The sequence below is a fragment of the Monodon monoceros genome, unplaced genomic scaffold, assembly GCF_005190385.1.
Source record: "Monodon monoceros isolate NGI ecotype Baffin Bay Population unplaced genomic scaffold, NGI_Narwhal_1 Super_Scaffold_21, whole genome shotgun sequence".
Taxonomy (NCBI): Eukaryota; Metazoa; Chordata; class Mammalia; order Artiodactyla; family Monodontidae; genus Monodon; species Monodon monoceros.
In genome coordinates this window covers 132890881-132915789 of record NW_021703778.1, presented here as the reverse complement: position 1 = coordinate 132915789, position 24909 = coordinate 132890881, and the positions used below count along the sequence as shown (strand labels likewise).

At 37.0% G+C, this 24909-nt stretch overlaps 2 protein-coding genes across 4 annotated transcripts in view; one reads left to right on the top strand and one right to left on the bottom strand.

Annotated features, from left to right (window-relative positions):
* The window catches only part of CCDC175 (coiled-coil domain containing 175), a 75181-nt gene extending 68874 nt beyond the window's left edge, over positions 1–6307 (top strand). The window contains exons 19-20 of the mRNA XM_029239393.1: positions 575–762; positions 5972–6307. Coding sequence (XP_029095226.1) covers positions 575–762; positions 5972–5978 — 195 coding nt within the window. The 3' untranslated portion in view covers positions 5979–6307. The remainder of the gene's footprint in view (positions 1–574; positions 763–5971) is intronic.
* A 202-nt stretch (positions 6308–6509) lies between these two features.
* JKAMP (JNK1/MAPK8 associated membrane protein) lies at positions 6510–24870 on the bottom strand. Of its 3 annotated transcripts, none has more exons than XM_029239394.1 (7): positions 24798–24870; positions 22737–22828; positions 22015–22169; positions 16346–16552; positions 12927–13108; positions 9365–9441; positions 6510–7503 (listed from the first exon to the last, which is right to left on the bottom strand). In XM_029239394.1, the coding sequence occupies exons 1-7, from the start codon at positions 24799–24801 to the stop codon at positions 7285–7287; spliced, it is 936 nt and encodes a 311-aa protein (XP_029095227.1). In that variant the 5' UTR covers positions 24802–24870; the 3' UTR covers positions 6510–7284. The 3 variants fall into 3 exon arrangements, with proteins under 3 accessions (XP_029095227.1, XP_029095228.1, XP_029095230.1); XM_029239395.1 differs by having other exon boundaries at positions 6613–7503; positions 22737–22810; positions 24798–24862; XM_029239397.1 differs by lacking the exon at positions 9365–9441 and having other exon boundaries at positions 7316–7503.
* Positions 24871–24909: the final 39 nt, after the last annotated feature.

Genomic DNA, 24909 nt, shown 5'->3' with positions numbered 1-24909 from the left:
CTCCCCCCTTTAGAGGGAGGTAGGCTGTAGTTTAAATCCTGGTTCTGCTACTTCCTAAGTATTTAAAGTTTACATGTGATCCTTGTTTAACCCTTAAAACAGTGGCTAAGGGAAGTGTTAGTAGTGCCTTTTTTAGATGAAGCTACAGAGGCTCAGAGAGTTTAAGTGACTTGCCGAAGACCAAACAGTTGATGAACTTATGGGGATTTAAAGCTCAGATCCAGCCTGATTCCAAAGTTCTTTCTCTTAAGCTTTAAGCCATGCTGAATCTCCTCTGCAATTCTGTGCTGCTCTTAAGATGGGCTGGCTTTTTTATACCACCACCACTACCCTACCCAGTTAAAATTTGGAGTTCAGTGAGTACTCTGTTAAATCTTCTCATTTGCTAATCCACTTTTCTGAGATCCTTTACAGAACCTTGTGAATTTGCTGTCTACAGACACTTATTTTACATGACTAGTACCAATTTTACCTATGTATTTTTGTCTTGTGCATGACTCACTTATACAAAATATGTTTTTATTTATTTTGTTGCAATTTATATTCACATACCCCCAAATGCTACTTTTTAAAGGAATTGGTAGAGAGTGGTAATGAGACCTTGCAAGAAATAAAAAATCTGATAGAGAAGCTGTATGAAAGAGATGAAAAAATTGAGCAAATCAGTATTTGGCTTCAAGAGGACATTGAAGAGATGCGTTTTCTTATGGAACAGGAATCGCAGACGGACCTTCTCAGTAAGAAACACCTCAAGAGCTTTGGGTAACAAAGACCTTTCTGCTATTCTACTGTAGCTGGTGACATCTAATATAGCAAAAAGAAAAAAAAAAAAAGAATACCTATCAATAATTTAGTTATCCCCAGTAATCCATTCTCAATAATGTCACATATGTTCAATGAATGTTGATTCTCATTTGTGGGGTTGAATATGGTAATGCAGCAGTGTTGGGCAAGTCTCCCTTCCATCTGAGTGAATCTCCTAAATAACTGAATCTCAACTTCTTTCTGATTTTTTAAAACATTTTTCCTCCCAAAATCTTTTTAAACTCTTTTACATACTTCCTTGTCTTCTTAAACAGAAGATATTGAACATCATTTTCCCTTTTCTTCCTGAGCTGAGTTTAGCATTAAAAACAGCAACAGCATTAAAGACAGCAATAGTTGCTGTTTTCTAGTGATGCCTTCTGGGGCTTCTGAGATGATAACACATCCTATGCAACACGATTGACTCATGAGCAAGCAACCCGGGCTCTCCAGAGGAATGTCATCCTCAATCCCTAGTCTAGTGTCATGTTAGACACAAGGGCTACAGAACTCCTTCCAGATCAGGGCTGCAGTTAGAAGTGAAGGTGAATCCTCGCACAGTACAGCCCAGAGGTCCCAGGGCTGGAATCCCTTGGGAAGGTGGGATGGTGGAGGTAGAAGGGGCTGGTGAGAAGGAAGGAGAATAGAGCGTAGGGGAGAGATGGAGTGGTGAAATGAAAATAATGTCATCTGGCAAGTGTACAGATCTGTTAGAGGTTATTAAGGTTTAAAAGCATCATCATTAGAAAAGCAATATTAAAGGTGGGTTGTAGAAAATTTACAAATAAGATGAAATAAAAGTAAAATGAGAGAAAGTGGTACAACTAAAAACATCTCAATATTTGGTAAAAACCAATATTCTGAGGGTATTGCTTGACAAAAGAAATAATGTTTTAGCAACCAATAAGGAATTTTGTGGGTGAACCTTCTTATCAACCTAAAAGCTGTCTTGGTGGTCCTGCTCCAGGTTGGTGATACCTATTATGTCTTAGTGCATAAGGGTCCCTGGTGAATCTTGCTTAACTCTGCATTTTCTTTGCTAGGTCAGGCCATCCCTAGCAACTGTAGAGCAAGCAGAATTTTAAGAGCCAAATCATCTCTAGGTGTCAATTGCACTGTTTTCACACGAGCAGATCTTCCATTTTTGTCTGAAACCTGATGGAATCTTTGCATTGGAGCAAAAAAATAGACTATATTGAAAAGCTAAACCCATGGAATAACTAATACCATATTCCCTTTTTCATTTATTTTGAGTACTGTCTTATTGATAACCTATGGAATGTGGAGGATTGCAGCATGGAAAAAATTGCAGGCCACCCAAACGAGAACAAGCTGAGGCATAAAGCTTGGTAGAACAAGGGAGTCAGAGTCACCATCGCTTGTTTTTGCCAGAGATTCAGAGGCAGGTGTGGGAGTGAGAGAGGTTTAGTGTGGGGAAAAAAAGGAAGGTTTCAGGTGTGTTCCGATTGGAGGTTGTTTGCATGGGGAGGCTGGTAACAGGCTGACTAGAAGGAGGACAGCCTATGTGATTGATTAGTAAGCATACTTGGCTTTTCTCTGGTTGGTCCCAAGTTAGAAGAAGGGTCATAAAAGAGGGAAGTTGGTGGTCATTGATCAAGTTATGACTGTTCTGGGCTCATTACATATATGGTCATTGCATGGGTCTATTGTCATGTATGGTGTGGCCATTGTTGGTTTGTATATTCAGTCTCAGCATGGATCTTAATTTTTACTTCCATTTTCAACTTAAAGTATCATGTTCAGAAAAGAGTAGTAGTCGCTTTGAGTGAAAACCAACCCAAATAAAATATAAATAATAGGCCAATTCAGCATGTGCCATTCATTTTTATTTCATCCAAATGGTACAATCATTTAATTAAAATTTAAGTTCATTTGATAGGCAGTCCGTATATACGACTCTTAATTAAACCGTTCTTATTCTAGACAACTGGAACAAGTTCCAGTTAATATTTATTATGAAGTATTGCAAGTATGGAAAGTATTGGCTTGGCCAAAAATTTCGTTCGGGTTTTTCTGTAAAGCTGCCCCCTCCTGTTTTTATAGGGCTCAGAGCTAAGAATGGTTTTTATATTTTCAAATAGTTGGGAAAAAATCAAAAGGATAATACTTCCTGGTGCCAGAAAATTATATGAAATTCAAATTCCTATATTTGTAGATAAAGTTTTATTGAACCCCAGCCATGCTCATACAGTCACACATTACATATGGCTGCTTTTGTGCTACAATGGCAGACACTGACAGGGACCATGTGGCTCGCCACACCTAAATTATCTATTACGGAAAAGATTTGCCAAACCCTGAGCTAGAGTATTGCATCTTCTCCTTTGATCACTCATGGAGTGGGTGAGATTTTTTTGGCAACATGGCAAACCCTAAGGATCCTAGACCATGCAATGATGAACATGTTCTGTTACACAGTGACCAATTCCGGAAAAAATTAAAATATTCTTTTTGTTGTTGGAAATGAAAAGAATATCACTTAATTTTATAAGAAAAAACACATATTTCTACTGAAAATATTTTCAGTCAATAGATTACTGATTGGAGGAATTTCAATTTAAAAAGTCAGTACTGTTTGCAGCCACTGAAATGTTCCTAACTGGGCATACTGATACTTGAAATTCCTCCTGTTTTTAAGGTTTCATCCATGTTTCACTATTAACACTAAACTGAATTCCACAAGTATTTACTGAATGCCTATTCTGTGCCAAGTACCATGTTAGGCTCTGGGGTTACAGTGGTGAATGAAAACAGGTATAATCCCTGCCCAAATGGAATTCACAGTCTAGTACAGAAGCCGGCAAATGTTAAAAGGCCATAATATTTTTTGGCTTTGTCACCCATAAGGTCTCTGTAGCAACTACTCAGGTCTGCCATTGTAGCAGAATTGCCCCTGTAGTTTGCTCACCCCTGACACAGTGGGAGAACCAAGTATTATGCAAATGTATGTAAAACCTCTTGTCATAGGAATTTTACAGGTGGGGTATGAGAGCTATGAGAGAACCTTAGAGGGAGAGAGACTTGACCTAGTTAAGGAATCGGGAGAGGTCTCTGGAGAACTGGAAATGGAGCTGAGATGTAAAGGAGGATTTCTGGATTCCCTTACTCCACTTGTTTCTGCTCCTGGAGCACTGGCACCACATGGGCTTTGGAGGAAGGTGGACCTGGGATCAAATCTCAGCTCTGCTTCTTACATGTTATTTAACTTCCACTCTTCAGTTGCCCTGGTTAAATATGAATGCTAACTAACAGGAATAATAAATAATGCCTCAGACACAAATTAGGCACTGAGATCCCTGAAATCTTCTGCCCTCCTGAGGAGATAATAGTCACCCTGGCTCCTTGAATTACTTGAACATCTCTGAGGCACCTCTCAGCTCTTGGATATTTCGCGTTGAAAGTATTCTGTCACTGATGGACTTCTAGAGAAGCCCTTGATCTCTTCCAGCTTAACAGCCCTCTCCTGCCCTCTTCTGGCCACAATGTGTCACTGTGGCCCTGCAGGTCCTGGTGCTCTCCTTCAGGGTCACTGCACTATCTGTATTAGCATATTGAATACCTTTGAGCCCTGTACTAGAGCACATGCCCAGTTACTGAGTCACAAAACCAGTCCCTGAAACTGGTCATACACTGTGAGAAGCAGACAAGTGAAGAGATGATTAGAATATGGTGGATTCCTTCTAGTGAGTGGCTATGGAGGGTAAAGAGGCACCTCTCAATCTTTTGGGGCGTTGGGAATATACAGGGATGTCTTCCTGAAGGAGCAGCTGACGTAAGCTGGCCAGGAACAGTAATAGCGTGGCTGAGTGGAGATCTGCTGGGGGTACCAGTTGGCAAGAGTGGGGGATAGGCTTGGCCGAATGTGAAGTGCCAGACTTCATCCTGAAAACTAAAATCGTTACTTTTTGCTTTAACGTTCTTTCTTGTAAATTAAAGGTAAATAAGTTAATTCTTGGTGTATACCTAAACCAAATAGTAACTGTGTACAGATTATTTGTAAAGAAGTATTAAAAATAATTTTGTTTTAAAATTCCAAAAATCCCTGAGTTAGGTTACAGATAAACACTTTGTGTGCTAATCAAATATTTTAACTTGATATGTGCTCTACAGAAGACTTCTTTAGGCCAAGAGATATTTTTAGAGAAAGATCAAAAAATTCGTGTAACTCTCTGTTAAAGTTATCTTTTTGTTATTGTGATGAAAAGGACTTGATATAATTTATTTTGATCATTTAATTCTGGAAAAGAACCTAATTATTGAAGCAGAATCAAAATTTCAGTATGAAATACTTAAAAAAATCATTCCCTCAGAAATTTTCAAAAGATCTCTTCGAAAAATTAAGATCTGAACTAGGAAGAGAGTTTAGACCATGGTTATCAAACATTAGAGTCACCTGGAGGAAGTTTTAAAAATCCCTCTGCTCAGCCAGACCAATTCACCCTGAATCTCTGGGGGTGAGACCCCAGTGTGTTTTTAGAACTCTCTCCAGCTGGCTCCATTGGGCAGCCAAGTCTTGAAAACTATCGGTTTGAGACAAATATGTAACAATGTAATTGTTATATATTTATCAATTGACCCAAATTAAGAAAATATTTTAACTTTTATATTACCTATCCAGTGCTAGTTAGCAAAGTAATTACTATACACTGTAGCAGCCAGAGTAGTAATACAGTACAAGGATCTAAGACAAAACAAAGCCGAGCTAGAAAAAGGGTTGTTTTTGTGTATTTTTAATGACCATTTTAACAAATTATTTAGTAACATTAGGAACCACAGTTGCTATGAATTGTTCTAGTCTTGTTCTTAAGGAAGCAAATTAAAAATGCAAATATGTATTATTTCCGAAATTCTTTGCATTTGAGGACTTGTAATCATATTACTTGCACAATTTCTCCTTTTGCATACACACTTTTCTGCTAGAAGAGGACATTGGAGGGGAAAATAATTATTAAAATGACTCCAAATGTACTGCGACAGAAAGATAGTCCTGGTAATCAGATGCATGATCCCTCAGCACCACCCCCCACCCCAACCCCGCCCATTATACAATCGTCCAATTGAGGATTCTTGGGGCAATTTAAAATTGTAACTACATAAACCTATATAAGATACATATAGACTTTTTACATTTTATTTATTCCTACAGAAAATAAGAAGAAACAGAGTCCTATCAAAAGAATACGTCTCCCAGTGGTTGAATGTACTATGAAAAAAAATCAACAAAGAAAAACTAACAAAATAACTTAAAGTATACAACTGCTGTGAATTTAAAAGGTACAAAACTACAGAAAAAGTGAGTGCATTTTCTTTTATATTTTTCAACTGTCAATGGAAGTCTTAAAAGTTTGAGATTTAACAAACTCACGCAACCCTCGCCAAGGAGCAGAAAAAGGAAATAACCTTCTAAAAATACAAATGGATAAACATGGTCAGATTATTAAGTGCAAAAATCTTATTTTGTTCCCAATCATGAGTCTCCTGAAGACTTCAGAGCATAAAAATCACAGCACACGTATTACCAACCAACCACAGGAAAACTTTATGTACTGTATATATTCTGTATTTTGTTAAGTCTAGGAAGCCACCAATTGAGATATCACAATGTGACAAAAATTGTGTCTCAGGATTCATAAAATATGGCACGTGCATATATCCTTCAAAAATGAGATATGGGGGAAGGAAGTATATTTATTCATTTGGGAAAGAGACACTAATCTTACTACTTAACATTTTGAATTATTTCCACAATTAGTGTGGCAAATACAATTAAATGCCAGATATTTGAGATTTTTTTGTAGTTAAGCATTTTATTATCATTTTTCTTTACAGGAACAGGAATAACCTGAAGATGTCTTCAACCAAACTACCTAAAACAAAAGACCTCTTATATAAATTAGGCTCTATTTTTGTAATAGATCAAAATACTGTATTGGTGAAAATAAATAGATAACAAAAAACAACATACTTGATTTCCATGTTTGCTATCAGACCCCACAAATACGTTTGACTTTATAATTCAGTATACTTGAAACACTGAAACACAACAGGCATGCGCAAGTATGCCAATGCTAAGGATTCCAGATGATACTTGTTACAGTTTTTCTTAATAAAAGTGGGAACAACACATTGCTAGGTACACAGAAACATGATTTTGCACAAAAGAGCTAAATTGTTGCAAGAGGCAAGTGCTTCCTAATAGGTTTCTAGTGTAATATAACCGTGTGCTCTAAGTGTATGGTGTGTTCTACTACATAATGGAGAATTATGGGATTTTGTATTTTCCATCAAACCACAAAATCTGTTAAGTCAAAAAAAGAACACAAACAACAAACCCCCCCATAACATTAGGTGTACTGACAATCATATTCCCATGTATGACAGAAGAGTACTAATACATTCTTTTCTTTCTTTACTTCCTTTTATTAAGAACACTTCTTAGGGTTTTTTGGCATTTTACATTCAGTGTCCATTGGCTCCTTCTGAGAGTATCCGTGAAGGTTCGGTAAATTTTGCGGTGAACAAGTAAAAAAGGGCTGGTGTGGGTACCAGTGCCAAAAGGGGTAGATCTTGCTCGAGTTTATCCACTCTGGAAATGGAGATTATTCCATAGGCATGAAGTAACCAGTGGCTGAAGAGAACAATGAGTCTTTTCTTTCTGACCAGAAGATCATAGCAGTTCTACACAATTTTATAAAAGAAAGAAAAGAGAAATACAGATTATTGGGCTGAATTGGCTAGATAATTTATTACATTTTACTTTAAAACATATTATTGTCACACAAAATCATAACCTCAGAATCCCAGGGACCTAAGAAATCACCCAGTCTTGCTACTGCACTTCACAGATGAGGAAACTGAGGCTTCCTACATTCAGCACTCAGCGGCAGCACCAAGACGGGAGCCCACGTCTCTAAGTTCTGGTCTACACTACCGTTCGACCCTGGAAACACTACTGCTTCTTCTGAAAGATCTGAACTGGAAGGGGAACGCCACGTTATGTGCCTTCTTCCTGCCCTGATCCACAGCAGCTGAGCCTACCAGGGCGAAGGAGGAGGTACATACACCCAACTTCCTTAACTCCAGCGTTCCTAGAGTCTGCTGCCTGGATACTTAGAAGGGAGCAGAAATGACATGTGACTGCTCTGATTTCCCTTGTATCTTTAATACTGCTCTACAATATACAGAAATTGGAAGGACCAAATTATTATAAAAGTAATATCTAAATGTGCTAATGAACACACTAAAATGTAATTTGCAACTGGTTACTTAGCAGCCTTCCCTCATTAAATGGCTCATCAGCTCACCTAGAGCTTGACTGTCTTTTCCTGACTTGAATACCTATTTCAGATTCATGTACAGAGTGCTAATTGAAGTACATGAATGTTTTATATATGGGGGATTCCCAGCAGCAGAGAAACAAATATGATTCAAGCTAATCAAACTTTCCATAGTAACTATGGATAATAAACAAAAATTCAAAAACTTCATTTTATTCAAATAGCCAATCATCCCCCCCCCCACATTTCCCTAGAGTTGATAAAAGTGCCAAAACTAATTTGCTTATCTTTAATTATACTGCAAAGTTGATTAAAGATTACCAAGGAGAAATGGGAGTAGAATACAAACGGAAGCATCTGAAAAATCACCGTAAAAATACTGTCTAGTTCCTCTACTGCTAGTCTGCCTAAAAGTCACTATGATTTCTTTCTCATTCTTTCACTAATGTAATAGAAACAGGAGCTTCAAGAGCAACCACTCCAAAATAGTTAACAACTTTCTCTGGGGTGAACTTTTTTATGTTAAGAATTATAAGAGAGCACATATCAACTGTAGTGGGCGGTTGAAAACAGTGCATAGGCACTAGATTAGCAAGCAGAGGATGGAAGAGTACTAAGACATGTTACACTTTTATTCCTTTACAGTTTACTCTCTAAGAGTTCTAACAGTGGCCTTCCACTGAAATATTAAAAAGTTAGAGGCACAAAAAGGATATCTCAAGATAGGAACAGCATCGGAGCTAATGTGAGTGTTAATAATATTTCCAAATCACCAAAGTATTACAGATATTAGAGGGCAAAAGTAGACATCCGTAATCAAGAAAATAAAATTAGGGACAAAACATAGAAGGGTATGGAATGTACACTGTAATTATTGATGACTGTTAGTGTTCACTGCAAAAAAAAAAAGGCTAGAATTAGTTCTATATAAAATAAAGCATTTTTATGTTTCCTTCAAAATAGTGTTAATAAGGTTCAACATTTCAATAATTATACATTTTCTATGTGGATAAACGATGTGAAATGAGTTTTTTCTCTAACATGCCGGAGTTAAGCCTGACTACTTCACTAATTTCCCAAGCAAATATTGTCTAGTATACAACTTTTCATGAACTAATGAGCCAAAAGCCACTGAGTGGCATCGTTTAGCCAAGGATTACTAAAACAGTCAGCTGTAACATATCATATGCACTATTCTCCTATTCAGTTGTCAAATCTATAAAAAAAAAAAAGTCTTTAACAAAGGAAAAACGATGTCCTACCTCTATTTCGGAAGCCGACATGTACACAGCCAGAGTAACCAAAGATAATACTAATATAATGTATGGGAAGGCATAGTCTGAAAGACAAATATTGGTATTACGCTGAAAATTAAATTTTCTGAATAAACCATCAAAAAATTCAAACAGTATAATTCTTTCCACAGACAAAAACCTTCTCAACCAGTCTTGGGAGAGAGTGAAGCCCTAATGCTCTAAGGCAGGGGTCAGCAAACTTTTTCTGTAAAGGGCCAGATAGTGAGTACTTTTGGCTTCGTGGGCCACGCAGTTTATGTCTCGGTCACCTAAGTCCGCAGTTGTAGTGGGAAAGCAGCCAGATCATACAGAAAATGGATGTGTCTGTGTTCCAGTAAAACTTACTTTATAAGTTTGTAAGCTATAACTTATTTATAAGTTATTCAGACAATAAAATTCAAATTTCATATAATTGTCACATGTCAAGAGATACTACTCCTTCTTTTGATTTTTTTCCCCAACAGTTAAAAAATGTAAAACTATCATTGGCCCAGCTTTGAAGACCCCTGCCTGAAGGCTTCCACTGCTGTAGAGAATTAACTTCTCTCCTATGCATCTCGCACGATACTAGTTATGTATCATACTTGGGAGAATTGGCAAAATAATTACTCAATTTTCTGTGTTTTGTGGTCCAGATGGGGAACTTCAGTTGAGAAAGGCTATATATAAGAGTAATTCAGCTTTAATTAAAAGGTCATATACCAATAAACCTCAAAGGCTAACTGGATCATTCAGTGCTCTTAATGTCAAATTTCTAGACAGTTCTATTTCAAATACAGTACAGTAAAATAATACTTTAAGTGAAATTTTTTCTTAAAAATACCACCTCTTAAAATGTTCTAAGTTTATAGCTCACTAAAACAAATGGACAAATTGAGAAAGATTCCTTGAATTATTTTTATACAATTATTTTAAAACGATTAACTTCAGTTACTAAAACTATTAATCATTCTACAATACAATGCAGTGGAACCTATCTGGAACATTTTCAAATGTTAATTAAGGATATGGCAGCCCGAATCTCTGAATTATCTATGCAGGTCTGATTCCAATTGCTAAATAACTGACAATGATTAGGTCCTAACCAGCCATTCAAAAGAATCCCAATTAACTTATAAATAGCTAAACAATGTTGCTAATGATAGTAAGAACTGGTAGTAAAAAGGAGAAAGAGGAAATTTCCAACAAGCCCCAAACTTGTGGGGAGTAGAGGGAGGTTCTGGGCTCAAAGCAGGATTTAGAGTGGTTCTTACTCTAGGGTCTAAAACAATGTAATATTTTGAGCAACTAGGTCTGGCTGGGGGTAGTGCCTGGAAATCTTCATTTTAGTTCTGCTGGTGGTTCAGAGGAAGATCACACTTAAAAACTGGCTTCAATAATACTTCCAAGCAGGTAAAAGCTTGTCACTGACATCTTCCTAATTACCCCAGTGTCTCTCTCCCTAGACCCTGGTATCTTGAGCTACCAGAAGCCGCTTGGTGCTCTACTTTGCTCAGACTTGCTATATTCCCTTGTCATGGACTAAATGTTTGTGACCCCACCCCCCAAATTCTTATGTTGAAATCCTAACCCTCAATGTGATGCTGTTAGTAGGTGGAGGGGCCTTTGGGGTGGATTAGGTCATGAGGGTGGAGCCCTCATGAATGGGATTCGTGCCCTTATAAAAGAAACCTCAAAGACCTCTTCCCTCTTCTGCTATGTGAGGACACTGAAAGAAGACAGCCATCAATGAACCAAGAAATGAGTCCTCACCAGACTCCAAATCTGCTGGTGCCTTTTTTCAACACCATAAAATTATGAGTTGGTATGATACCCTCTGTGACTAATCTCAGCAGATTGCACAAGTTTATACTTAGTGCAAATAAACAATAACTCCTTGATCCTCCTATGAATGTGCTTTGAGTGGAGGCTTGTTAACAAAATGATCCAAAGACTTTCAGTGTGGGAAAAGGCATTTTCCATATAGGCAGCTACAACATAGGAAGTAACACTGTCTGGCAGTCTCCTTAGGTTAACTTTCCAAACCTTTCCCTGCTTTCCACAGCTTTTCCCTTTTCCCCATTTCATAACCAAGAGGTTCTCTACAATAGTACCAGTGGCAGTCTAGGACACAGGGATTTGAGGGCTGGCAATGCTTAAATCTTTAAGCCTAGTCAGCTCTCCCAAGCTTGTCTAGGATAAATGACTACCTGTGCTCTTTTGAATATTCCATGAATACCTAAAACTGAATTCACTTCTCACCAACCTATTTGCTTATTCTAACATTCATTATTCATACATTCACTAGTTACTAAGTCAGAAAGCTCCTTTATCGTATTCTCCTCCCATTTCCTCAACCCCTATATTTAATTAGTTACCTAGCTTAGTTAATTCTGTCTTTGAAATAGTTCTTCTTTCACAATGTTTCTCTGCTTTGGGTCAGACAGTCAGGCCCGGCTTATGGCTGTCATCTCTTAACTGATCCCCCAGGTTCTCTTCCCTGCCAATCCATCTTCCACACTGCTACCAAGTTATCTTTCTAAAATGCAAATCTAGTCATGTCACTCTTCCTCCTGAAATCCTTTTAAGAGCAGGTCTCTAGTCCCTAGAGCAAGAATAGCAACCTCAAATGCCTACAGAGGTCATCCAGGAGAATGACTGAAGTGGGCCAAGTCTAAGAAAATAGGAAACGGTAGGAGCTCGGAAAAACTATAGATTTTCAAACACTATGCAGGCCAAAAGAAACAATACATCTGTAAAACCAGAATATGAGGGATAACAGACCCCTGACTAGTCTCCAATTTCTTCTTCCCGTGGCCTTATCCTCAGCTCCACCCTCCTAACTTTGAATCAAATTCATTACTAAGCTACATTACTTGCACAGTGATGCCATCTTGCCCAGTTCCTTCAGGCCAGAAGCTTGCCCTCTGCACCCAGGCAGGCTCCATATAAAGATGGTATCCAACATCCTTGCAATGTTCAACGTCACACGTTCAAAAAGTCCCTATGTTCTCTCAGCTACTTATAGCTTTCCTAGTAGTATATGAGCTCTTTAACACCAACTTTCTCTCATTCTTCTTTCGAGTCACAGATCAGTCTAAATGGTTGCTGAATAAATGAATGGATATATTAAAAATATATATTGAGGATTTTTTACTATATCTAAAAGTCTTTCATAAAGGAATTTAGAAAACTAAGACTTAATGGTAAACAGTATATATTATCATGAGTAATTTCCATCTATTACATGTAAAAACCATCTATTATATCAAGAGTAATTTCCATCTATTATATGTTTTTTAATTTATACTCAGGTTTTAAAAATCTTCCTATTGACGTTGTGAGCTTCAAATACAAAGTATTCTCTAAACAGAAATCAGTTTTGATAAAGGATGATGATACGTTTTAGCAAAAGTATATACTATGGTTTATTTTCAAGAATAAAAAACAGAAACCAAACTACAGAAAAAGGTCCAAAATTATACTCAGAGAAAATATTGTTTATCACATATAGTAAATATATTTCATTGACTTTACCCAACAAACTTACATAAAAGGCCTCCACCAACTGCCTGAAGCACGGTTAAAATTGGGAAGAAGTAAAGTGCAGCATAAATACTTTTAAATCGATCAGATTTCCCTAACCCACAGGCAATCTTCTTTACCAGAAGAGGTCGGAGCAGCATCATTAATACCAAGCAGAATGCATAATAGATAAATACAATGGTGTATCTGGAAAATAAAATAAAAAATTATAACATCAAAAATATGTTTTAAAATGTATTTTTATCATTGATCATTTTAAAATCAAAGATCCTGAAAAAGGTTTAAAAAGTCTATCCATCGAATATTCAGATTGGTGGAGGGTTCACCAAAAAGACTCTCATAATACCACTGCAAAGTGTATGCTGAGTCCTTTCCGGTAGACAGTTTGGAAATGTGTATCAAAAATCCTAAAATGTTTATATCCTTTAATTCAAAAATTTTACTTGTAGAAATTTATCAAAGGGAAACAATCGGGTATACACAAAAACCTGATGAACAAGCATTTTTAGTGAATCACACAATAAAGAAAACTCAGGAAGAAAATAAATATTCAACAATAGGAAGCTGGTTAAATTTTAGAGTACATTTATGCTGGAATACTATGCAGACATTAAAAATCCAGTTATGAAAGAAATGTTAACAACAAAAGCAACTGTGCCTCATACATTAAGTGACAAGAACAGGCTACAAAACGGCATGTGCATAGAATAACCTTAATATTCTTTAAAAAAGAATAAAAAAATAAAATAAAAAGTGCAGCTGGAAAGACATTTTTAGCAGTGATCATCTTAAGAAATGGAATTATGGATTATTTTATTTGGGGTATGCCTTTTCTGCTTTCCAAATATCCTATAATGTAATTTTTACAACCAGAAAAAAAGTTGCAAAAAGATCTCTGTATCAGCAGACTATAGTTTCTAGCTCCTTATTTTGAATATTTATATTTCTATGCACATAGTTCTAACTTCCTTTCCATGAGGATTTTCAAATTATTTTTTTACTATCTTATACACAAACCCTCTCCCTTGCAGGGGGGAGTCAAGGGAAGCATGGGAGTTGTTTCAAATAACTGACCACATGCCTCTTCTCCACACAGCTTAATGATACCGGGTCGCTGTGCTCTCATGATGCTTTTAGGTCCAGCCCTGTACCATACTGCATTATTTCAAGCCTCTCTTCTTGGATAATGAGTTTTGTCTTCTTAGGCTACCTCTTACCAATATCAAAACAAAATAAAATCTGTCTATTCCTTCAGCTTGTAGTTCCTTAAGAGCTCCAAAAAGACTATTATTTTAATCAGAAGGAAACCATCATGTGCTACCTGTCCTAAAGAACGAGGAAACTAGCTTTTGGAAGCAGATACCTGTTTCCTGCCCCTGCTCTCCACCAGAAGACCTCACCCTCTACCTCCCCGCCCCCATCCATGCCCCTCATATGCACATAGGATAAATCTGACAAGCTAAAGCTAAGTTTTGTTACAACAGTAATTACTGCTCATTGTCAATAACTCAAAGTTTTAGTAAACATTACCTTTTGCAGTAAGTTTCTAATGATAGAAGCTTGCATGTTTTTCCATATCTTATCTAATTAATTTCCCCTCAAAACTATAATTATCAGTAAAAGTATTCTGATATTTTTCAATTTGTAAGGAATTTACATATACCAATGGAGAAGATATCCTCCACTAGTCAATGTAATAGTGTTCCAAAGGTTTCTGTTAATATTGCGCCATTACTTTTTGTTGACTTACAAAAGAAAAAAATCATTATGACTTTGGTAGTCCTACAGCTTTCAGAAATATTTAGCCCCAGTCTAGCCACATATGTAAGTTTAAATGGTTATGTAAAGTAACATGTATGAATTCAAATGCTAGTATTATAAAATCTTCTCATACTTTTAATAAAACATTGTTTTGTATAATTAGTAAAACAAGGCAGACAGTCCATTCCACAGTGACTATTGGTAAAGCTGCTAAGAAAAAAAAAATACCTACTTAATTCAAAGATGGTGAACAGATGGAAAATGTCCTAATCAATGAAGTTGTGTGATGAGTCTGACTGAGTGCTGTGACAAGGCTCTGAGGCTACACCCAACTCAGCAGGACAAGTGCTGTAATAAATTAGAAGTGGCTGTTATGACTGCAGAACGAGGGCTGCGAGTACCTATTTGCCATCTCTGTTCTCATATTTTTTGACTCTCCTACTACAGGATTTACAGATATTATAAAAAACACTATAGATGTGAATAGCAGTAAATCAGTCTGATTTTGTTTTAAATAAGATGGTTATACATCTTATTTAAATATAATATCTGATTCAGTAATTAACTTCTCTATATAGGACCAGGTTAAGTTCTGCAAGTCCCCAGGACAATATGTGACAAGAGAATAATCAAAGCTGAGGGTTATAGCTCTATGAAATCAACAAAGAAGATAGTATCAGTCTTTTAGATACAATTTATATATATAAATATGTCTGGTTGTCTCTGTACATATATAAATAATTTGCAGGACTTAAAAGGTAGGCAGGTGGAAAAGATTTTTATAGCTCTATATTTGGATCTCGTTTTTTGTTTTGTTGTTGCTTTTTTTTCTACTTTTTTTTTTGGATCTCGTTTTTTGCAAAGTATCTTTTTACATACGTGCATGTTTGTTTTTGACACTTAGTACTATTAAGAATTGCACAAAAAGTACGATTTTGTTGAGCATATTACATAATGGTAACTTGCTACAACTATGAGAATACAAATACCAGACTCTTCTATTATACATTTACTGAGAAAAACACATCAGAATGAACACTAATTCACAGAAATTCTAAAAATGTAGGCCAGGGTAATATTATACAGAATCTTATGAATTTGATATTTAAAAAAAAAAAAAAAAAGAACATGAAGCCAAGCACTCTAATAATAATGCCAGCTACTTATAAGTGCTTCCTGTATGTAAGGCATTTATTTAAGTCACCTTATAAGGTATCATTATTCCCATTTTTACCAACAGGAAAGCCGAGGTTAAGAGGCTCTTAACATGTTCAAGTTAACAGCTGACAGGCCTGGGATTCAAAGTCAAGCCTGTTTTTAGCTCCAAAGCCTATACTACTTCCTGTATGTCAGATATTGCTTCTCTGTTGTATAAGAAAAAGGTTTTCCTTATAATTCCCTTTTTAAGAAACAGATATAGCTTATTTTAGAAGTGCTCAGACATACTTCAACATCAACACAAAAATACTTTCACTTCTATTATACTAAGATGTATTTCTATTTCCTCTTCTCAGACTATGTATCACGTAAAAGAAGAAAATCATTTCTGTATATCTCCCCCAGTGCCTAGGAGCCATTTCACAAGGCTCAATCTGCTTAAATGAATGAAATCTATAATCATCATTTTTTTAAAAATGATCCTACGTCTAAATAAATACTTACAGTGGGTAGACAGCTTCATGAGTACAGTGCACTGTGGTAACATAATCTGGACTTGGATTGTAAAGCATGGTGTACCAATCAGAAAGCATCAATACTCGACATGAATGGATATAAAGCACACCGACTGGATCGCTCACAAGTAAGGTGATGATAGCTGCCATAGTGCATTCAAATAATGCAGTGATGTGTTGGAAAACGGCACTGGAACTAGTAAAACAAAAGAAGCACAATCACCAGAAAATTCTCAGCATGTTAAGTGGCTTTTAATAAAACCTGTGTATGCTTCAAAATATGTATTCTAAAAAGAAGTTTTAACTGATAAATCCTGAAACAAAAAAATCTTCTAAATAGGTAAGTAAAGCCAAGCACATATGAAAACTACTTGAGAAGGATTTAACCTTGTTTACTAAAAAGGGATAAATACTCATCCCAGATAACACTGTGCCAATATTGTCTAAATGTGTAGAAGAGCAGAAATTAGATCTACCTTTATCTTCAGTAACTCGCCAAATTATTAAAAATGTCTTGAAGTTATCTATGCATCATTTTAAATTATCTTAAACATTAAAAGTACATAAAAGATTATATGTAATACATATTAGTTATAAAATATAATAAACATTGTAAGCTCACCACCTAACCCAATAACTAAAACATTAACAACTCGTATCTACCTGTTCCTCCCCATTCCACATTCCTGTCTCTCCCCTAGAAATAACCATTATACTAAATGTTCTTTATTAGTTTTTCTAAACAGTTTTTATTCCAACTGTATTTATACTTCAAAACCACTATTTAGTTTTGCTTATTTTTCAACATGATAAAGTGAGGTAAGCTTTCTGAGATTTTTCTTTCCACTCAAAATTACATTTCCAAGATTCATTCATGGTTTTGCTTATAGCTGAAGTTCAGTCGTTTTCATTGCTGTATAATATTCCATTGTGTGATCTTTCCATTATTTATCCATTCTGCTTCATTAGTAAAATGTGTTGCAAATGTCTTCCTCTCAGTTTGTGGGTTGAATTTTCATTTTCTTTGTGATGTCTTTTTATGAATAGATGTTCTAAATTTTAATATAGTTGCCTTTATCAATTTTTAAATTTCTGGTTAGCAGATTCTCACACTAAGAAAAATATTATCCTATATTTTCTTCTAAAAGTTTTAAGGTTTTGCTTTTCATGTTTCAATCTTTAACTCAGAAGAGATTTCTGTGTCTAAGTTAGTATATAACTTTAGCTTTTCCCATTTGGATATCCAACTATCCCAGCAGCAGCATTTTCTTGAATAGTTACTCTGTTCTCCCCACTAAGCTGCCATGCCACTTCTGCCATATAAAGTCTCCTATATAACTGGCCTGTTTCTAGGTTCTCTATTTTGTTCCTGGGGTCCATTTATCTATCCCTGAGACAACAGAATATGCCAATAATTCTTGATATTACATACATTCTTTTACTTTTTCAGTGGTCTTGGTCATTCTTGGGCCTTTGAACTTCCATATAAATTAGAGAATTAGCTTGTCAAGTTCCACAGTATAAATCCAATGTAGCTTAGCTACCTTGGTCTTGGCTACCTCACAGTACTGTGATTCTGTAAATGAAATATAGGGAGGTAATTGATTTTATATACTTAGCTTACAGCCAGCCTCTTCACTAAACTCTCATTATTTATGATTGCTTCTCTATAGATGCTTTTGAGTTTTCTATTTGAACAATGTTTCAGTTACCTATCACTGCACAGCAAACTACCCTAAAACTCAATGGCTTGAAACAACCACCAGTGATTATTTCTCACTGTTCTGTGGTTTGACTGGGCTCATCTGAAAGAATGAAAAACAAATTCACAGAATTGCTTCCTACGAAGCAAAACACATCCCAAGCAGAATAAATAAAAAGAAATTCACATTATAATTAAGCTGAAGAATACCAAAGATAAAAGAGCAGCTGGTCAGCAGCCCCCATGTGCTCACAGCTGACAGCCAGCACCTACTCCAGCATATGAGTTACTCATTTTGAACACCACAGCCCAGTCCAGCCTCTAGGTGGGTGCATCCCAACCCAACATCACGTGGAACAGAAAGGACTACCCAGTTGCTATCGGCAGTGAACCTCTGGCCACCCTCCCAACCCTACTGCCTGGTTTGTCACTCTGGCCCCAGCTCAGGGTGGGTTTGCTTGTTTTCTGAAAAAGAAGAGTTCTCGGAGATCCCCCCTTATTCCTGTGAGACCAGCAATGTCTTAAACAGTATGTCTCTTCCAGACTTTAGTTATTTCATGCAGGAGGGTGACCTGGAGCTCCTAATTAGCCCATGGTGTTGGAAGCAGAACTCCTGTGCCATTTTACACAGATGAAGACACAAAATATGTAAGTAAACGTGTACACTTTCATATTATATAATCCAATCTTTTGCTTCCCTACAGAATTCATATTTTTAGAGGCAAAATCCCAACCTCATTATTTCTTGCCATGACTTTAGCAACCTTTTTAATGGCTTCCTCTTCTCATCATGCTCCCTTTCAATCCATCTGCAGTCAACTATGTAATCTTTACAAAATGGAATCTGCTTTTAAAACTCCTCTTATTAAACTACCTCAGTGGATCCCATCTGCCTTTCAGGAAAAATACTTCCTACCAGCATTACCTCCCACACCTCCTGCCCTTACGAAATTACTTTGTTTCCTCACTGCTCCATTCATCTCAGCATGCTTCATGCTCCACCTGAAAACACGTCACTTACCTGGCAAATGGTGTATCCTTCAAGATCAGCTCTGGGGTTGTCCCCCAGGTCTTAGGAGTATTTCCTAAGACTCCCCCAGCCCCAAACCTCTTTATATCTTGGTCTCATTTAGTCCCTATTTCTCATAGCACCCTCAGCTCTCATTTCTTGGTTATGCTGTGCTCTTTCTTGGCTCTAGACTTTTGCACATCTTTTTCCTACTGTCTGACTCTTTCCTCAATTCCTCTCTCAAAAACTACTCATTTTTCAAAGTTCAACTTAAAGTCAGTTTTTTCTGTGACACCACCCTATTTTGAGAGGACAGAACTGACTTCTTCCCTCTTTAAGCTAGCCTTAAACCTCTGTACACACCTCTCCTATAGACCCTCACATACACTGTGATGGTTTGTCTACCTCATCCACTGGACTGTGAGCACCCACATCTTCATCATCTCTGAATCCCACAACCTAGCACAGCACCTGGCACATTGCAAACATCCCTAAAGACTGTTGCATGAATACATCTGGAAAGCTATAAATTACATAAAAACAAATTACAGAAGAAGCGCAGCTTCTGGCTTCATTACATAAAAACATGTAAGTTCTGCCTATCTCTGCCCTGGCCTCAAAGAAAAACAAATTTAATACTAAACTTTGGGGAAAGCAAGCAGGCCAGAAAGGGAAGTTTTGACTAGTGTCTAGCCCATGCATTCTCAATGGGCACTAGCACTCCCAAGGGGACAAGAATGGATCCTTGGGTATAAAATAATATTACACTTTTAATATATAAAGCACATGTATACATACACTATATAAACCAATAAACAATATATCTGCAATATTAAAATTTTATGGGTAGGTGGACTTGGGGGAAAAAAGGTATCTAAAAAGCTTCTTTAAGGAGGAAAGAATGAAAAAAATGTCGAGAAACATGAATCTAGCCTCAGACAGCTAGGCCTCTGCTTCCTTGATTTTAAGTGCAATGTCTCAGGAAAATACAAGAGATAGTCCTTGTCTTCCTTGCTACCAATTTCCTAGGCAAAGCATAGATATGCAACCTCCTTTTTAAACCCACCTCCTTTCCTGCCTAAGCACTGATCACACCTCTGCTTTACCCGCAAACCAAGGCTCTACCCTCTGCTCTAAAATTCTCTCTCAAAACATATCTGATGTTTTAGTTCAAATGCATTTGGTGAGGTACATCCATTAAACCTACCTCTTCTCCACTCTGGGCTGAGAAGTTCCAAATGAGCAATTATTCTATTTTAGCTCTGTTAATCACATCTCTTTTCTAGCCCTCATCTCTCATCATTCTATAACAGAAATTAAAAGCAGGATGAAAGCTGCTTTAAAAAAAATTTTTAATAGAGTCTTCTGAAAAAGTAATGAATGCTCTTCCAACGTAAATAATCACTGTGGACTTATTAGGTAGATCCAGAAAAGTACTGATTCTACTTCCACCTGACCTTCTCTTCACTTCCGTTCCTACCACTGGCCATCACTATTTCTTGGACAACAGCTTTCTAATATGTCTCACCACTAATCTGCCCTCCACAGAAGTTATCTTCCTAAAACATACATCCAAGATGCTGTTTCTCTAAACCCAAACCTTCACCAATAAATCATTCACTCGGCAAATACTAAGCGAGTATCTACCATGTGCCAGCGGCTGTGCTGGTCTCTGGAGATTTCATAGAGAACAACAGCGATGGCCACTGCCCTCATGGAGCCTATGGTCGGGGTGGGAAATAACATTAAATGAGGAGACAAACATAACTACAGATTGTGTTGACTGCTAAATACAAAGCAAAAACAACAACAAAATGAGAGTGCTATTAAAAAAGAAAAATAACGGGTACAGACCTACATTAGATTGGGTCAGGGGAGGCCTCTCCGAGTAGGTGTAATTTAACCTGAGATCTGAAGGAAGAAAAGGCAGCTAGGTAAAAAGTTGCAGGGAGAAGAGAGTATTTCAGGTAGAGAAGAGTTTGGGGAAAGGGACAGGACTTAAAGCAGGAAAGATGCTGAGATGTCAGAGGAACCAACAGCCAGGATGGCTGAAATGTACTACAGTAGAATATGGTTCCTCATTCCCAGTGGGATGAGGTTCACAACATCACCAAGAACTTTCACATTCTGGCCTCAACCCCCTTTCCCACCTTCCTTTTTATCACCTTTCTCTCATATGCAATCCACACTTTGAACACCCAACTACTTCCATTCCCACTCACAAGAGATCACGTTTCATACCTCCCCGCCAGTGTTCATGCTGTTGCCTCTGCCTAAAATGTTCCTTTTTTGAAGTGTTTCGGATGCCACCAGGCACAATTTATCTCTTCCATTCTTTGTGATTCCACAGCATTTTGTTTATAAAGCTTTTATATACTTTTTGTTATATACTTTTAAGACTGATTTGTATTATAATTAGTTATGTATACATTTGTCTTCTCTACAAGAGTATGACTATAAACCACATCAGTTATTTTTGTATCTCCTTCCCTGATCTTTTCAACATAAAACACAATGCTCAGTAAATTTTCTGGATTTGTTTTAGTATGAGTTTTCATAATTAGCTTGCAGCTATAGCATTTTAACTACATTATACTAGATTACTAGTATTAAGTTGCAAAGTATTTGTTTTAGAACAATAAACAGTTTGTAATCATAGCCAAGTCTTTGTAGAAAACCAATGAAGATAATTAAGAAATAAAAATATAACTAAAATACTCCCTCAGCATCACTCAGAGTAAAACAGACAAAGGATATTTCCCTTAATATTTACTGAGGCATGCCCTAGCATTAAGTTTCCTTGCCACAGTCAAAAGTAATCAGAAGATAAAGGAAAAACAAGTTTGCCACTTTTACAAAAACAGAAGTATAATTACTTGATAAGGTCTTCTAAATGATAGCTATTCCAACATCAGTCCACCCAGATACATTCATAGAAAGTGCTAACCTCTTTTTCCCTGAGTACCATTCAATGAAGAACCAATGTAAAACAAGAGGAAGCATAGCCATAAATCCAAGATAGAGCCAATCATAAAGTTCTGGAGACTCTGTGCAAGGCTGACAATACTTCTGTGCATTTGTTCTCTGTCCTCTTGGACACACCTATGATATATAAGAACAGTATTTTATGTACAGTTATTATCCTAGAACATTAACACCTCCAAAAAATCATTCACTAAGACATCACATTTCAGTTTAAACATCTGTTTACATGTGCATCTTTTAAAAATAAAAGATAAAGCATAAGTAAAATAAAAAGCAATCTACATTGCATTTGTTATACCTGTATAAGGTTATTAAAGGACTCTATTAAGTTACTAAAATAGTTGACTAATATTACACGAAAAACCTAGTTATTAACACCATATAAAAATTGCAGAGAAATGCTCTGGAGTTGTAATGCTAAATTATTGTCCAAATCACTTTTCTATATTAATAAAAAGTAATTAGAAATTATTATAAAACTATCAAATTAGAAAACTTAGTAACTGTGACCGTCAAGATGTATTATAGATATATAATCAATATGACAACACAAATAAGGATTTTATTAATGCCTCCATATTCTTTTACAAGTTGAATACATTGAAGAAGTTATTCTACATGTGACAAGATTTCAGAAGCAAAAAGATTTTACAAATGAAATAACATACAAATGTTAAGACTTACCCCACATTCTCCATATATTTCAGTTGAGCCATTTTTAAATAACAGGGTCTTCCCACAATACAGTCCAAGGCATGCTGGTTGAATATCGACAGCTTTTTAAAAACAAATGCCAGTATAGTAACATCTTTTGTGATTATAAAAAATAAGGTAATAAGAGCTGAAACATTTGGCAGAAATATCTCAACACACTTTCAATTAAAAAATATGTATTAGACAAAAGTCTTGATGCATTTATTTAAAGGTTTCCTTTTACACTGTGACATTACTGAAGGTTACATGGAACCTTATTGCTAATACTGTTCCTTAAGATTAAGGTCCTCAACCAGCAGAGCGGACTTTATGCCCACAACTCAAAGCCTAACCTGGTACGTCTCCAGTGGCTCCAACCAGCCATTCCCCTTGATTAGATGGTCTAGCCTTTTGAATTTCCCTTTTTTTTTTTTTTAACTAGAGGACTAAGAGAGGATGGATACTTTTTCTTTTGCCCAGTCAGGACATTAAGTGCGAGCATACACACGAAATCTATTATCACCTTCCTTCATGACAGAACACCCTTTAATACCAGAAAAGCAGAGAGGACATAAGTTCAGAATAAAGGGAAGGCCTTTAAAGTAAATACATTCACCTTACAAGAAGCTTGTAAATTATCCTAACTTTGGTCATTTTTGTAGAGGACAAGTGAAGATTTCACCAAGGCTGTCACTGGGCCTCTGACCAATACTTAGGAACCACTGCATTAGAATCAACCCTCTGATCTCAAGGCTTGGACGACATAAAAAGCAGCTCTTTTTAACCAAAAAACTCAGGGCCTACAGATTGTCTTTGACCTCATCTACAGGGAGAAACTATCGAACTAGTTTTTTTCATCAGTGACATCTGATTCCCTTCAATCATTGACTCATTCCTTCAGTAAACATGCATTAAGTGTCTGATTCCACTGGTGAAGGGCCCCTAAAGATTCACGGAGGAACATGACAGAGTCCCTACCCTCAAAGAACCTACAGCCTCGTGTGGAATAAATCCAAAACAACTGTGGCCAAATGTGAATTAACTTGGGAAATTATGCATTCTATGGCTATTCTTGAACAATCATTTCCCAAATTCTTCATGAATTCACAATCTAGAGACTGCCTGATCCACAATACTCTTTCTTCTTTCAAATTCAAGTAGACTTTTTTCTTTCTCCTTGTGCTTAAGAGAAAAATAGAAATGGCGCTGACTAAAATGCCTCAAGTTTAATATTTTCACTTTTATCAAATTTCTGACTTTTTAAAAAACCCATGGGCTTCTTTACCTTACTTGGCACTTATTTTTAAACCAGTGTAATCACAATGTTCTAAACTAATAGACGGAAACGAGTTGTTTCAGATTTTTTGAGAAGGCAGAAGGTAAAGAATTGGAAACCTTCTATACCGGTTTTGCATCTAGCAGATGCATAATAAATACATTTGAGTGTAAATATTCTAAAATTTCTCAAAATCCAAGGCCTGACAACCGGTATGATAAACTGAACGCAACAGCTTACCGTCGACCAAAAAAACCCTAGCTCCCACTGCACGCTCACTTTCCCCTTTGATTTCCTTTAGTAAAGGAGGTCTAGATTTTTTGCAACCGTCATGCCCCTTTGTGAAAGGCCCCCCAAACTTAACGTTTGATGCTGAAGCTGGACACAACCGTTAAGCAGCAATTAGCTTCTGCTTCCTTTCCTGTTTTCCTGCACTTACGCCCGCGCTTTAAATTGTCAAGTCAACTCTCAGGAATGTTAAACAAAGGGACCGAAACAAAGGGACTGAGGTGACATTTTGAACAAACAACAAAGGTCTGTCCTTTTCCCCCAGTACGCAGCCGGCGTCCCCTCTGCAGTCGGTCTCCTCGCTGCAGCTTGTCTGGAGCAGAGACTACCCCTATCCCACCTCGGCCCGGCCAAGAGCTGCTGGGAGCAAGGGACAAGGATTCGCCGCTATCCGGAGGCCACCCGCTGTGGCCCAGCCCAGAGCTGGGAGCGTAGGGAAGAAGCAGAGACTAGGATAAATGCTTCCCAGGACCTCGGCAATCACTCACCCATCGGCAGTTTGTAGGTTTCCTTGGAGAGGTTAGTGATCAGCCGACCCGGCCGCAGCGCCCGGACATCCGGGCCAAAGCCGCCTCGACGGCTCCGCCTCCTGGTAACCCG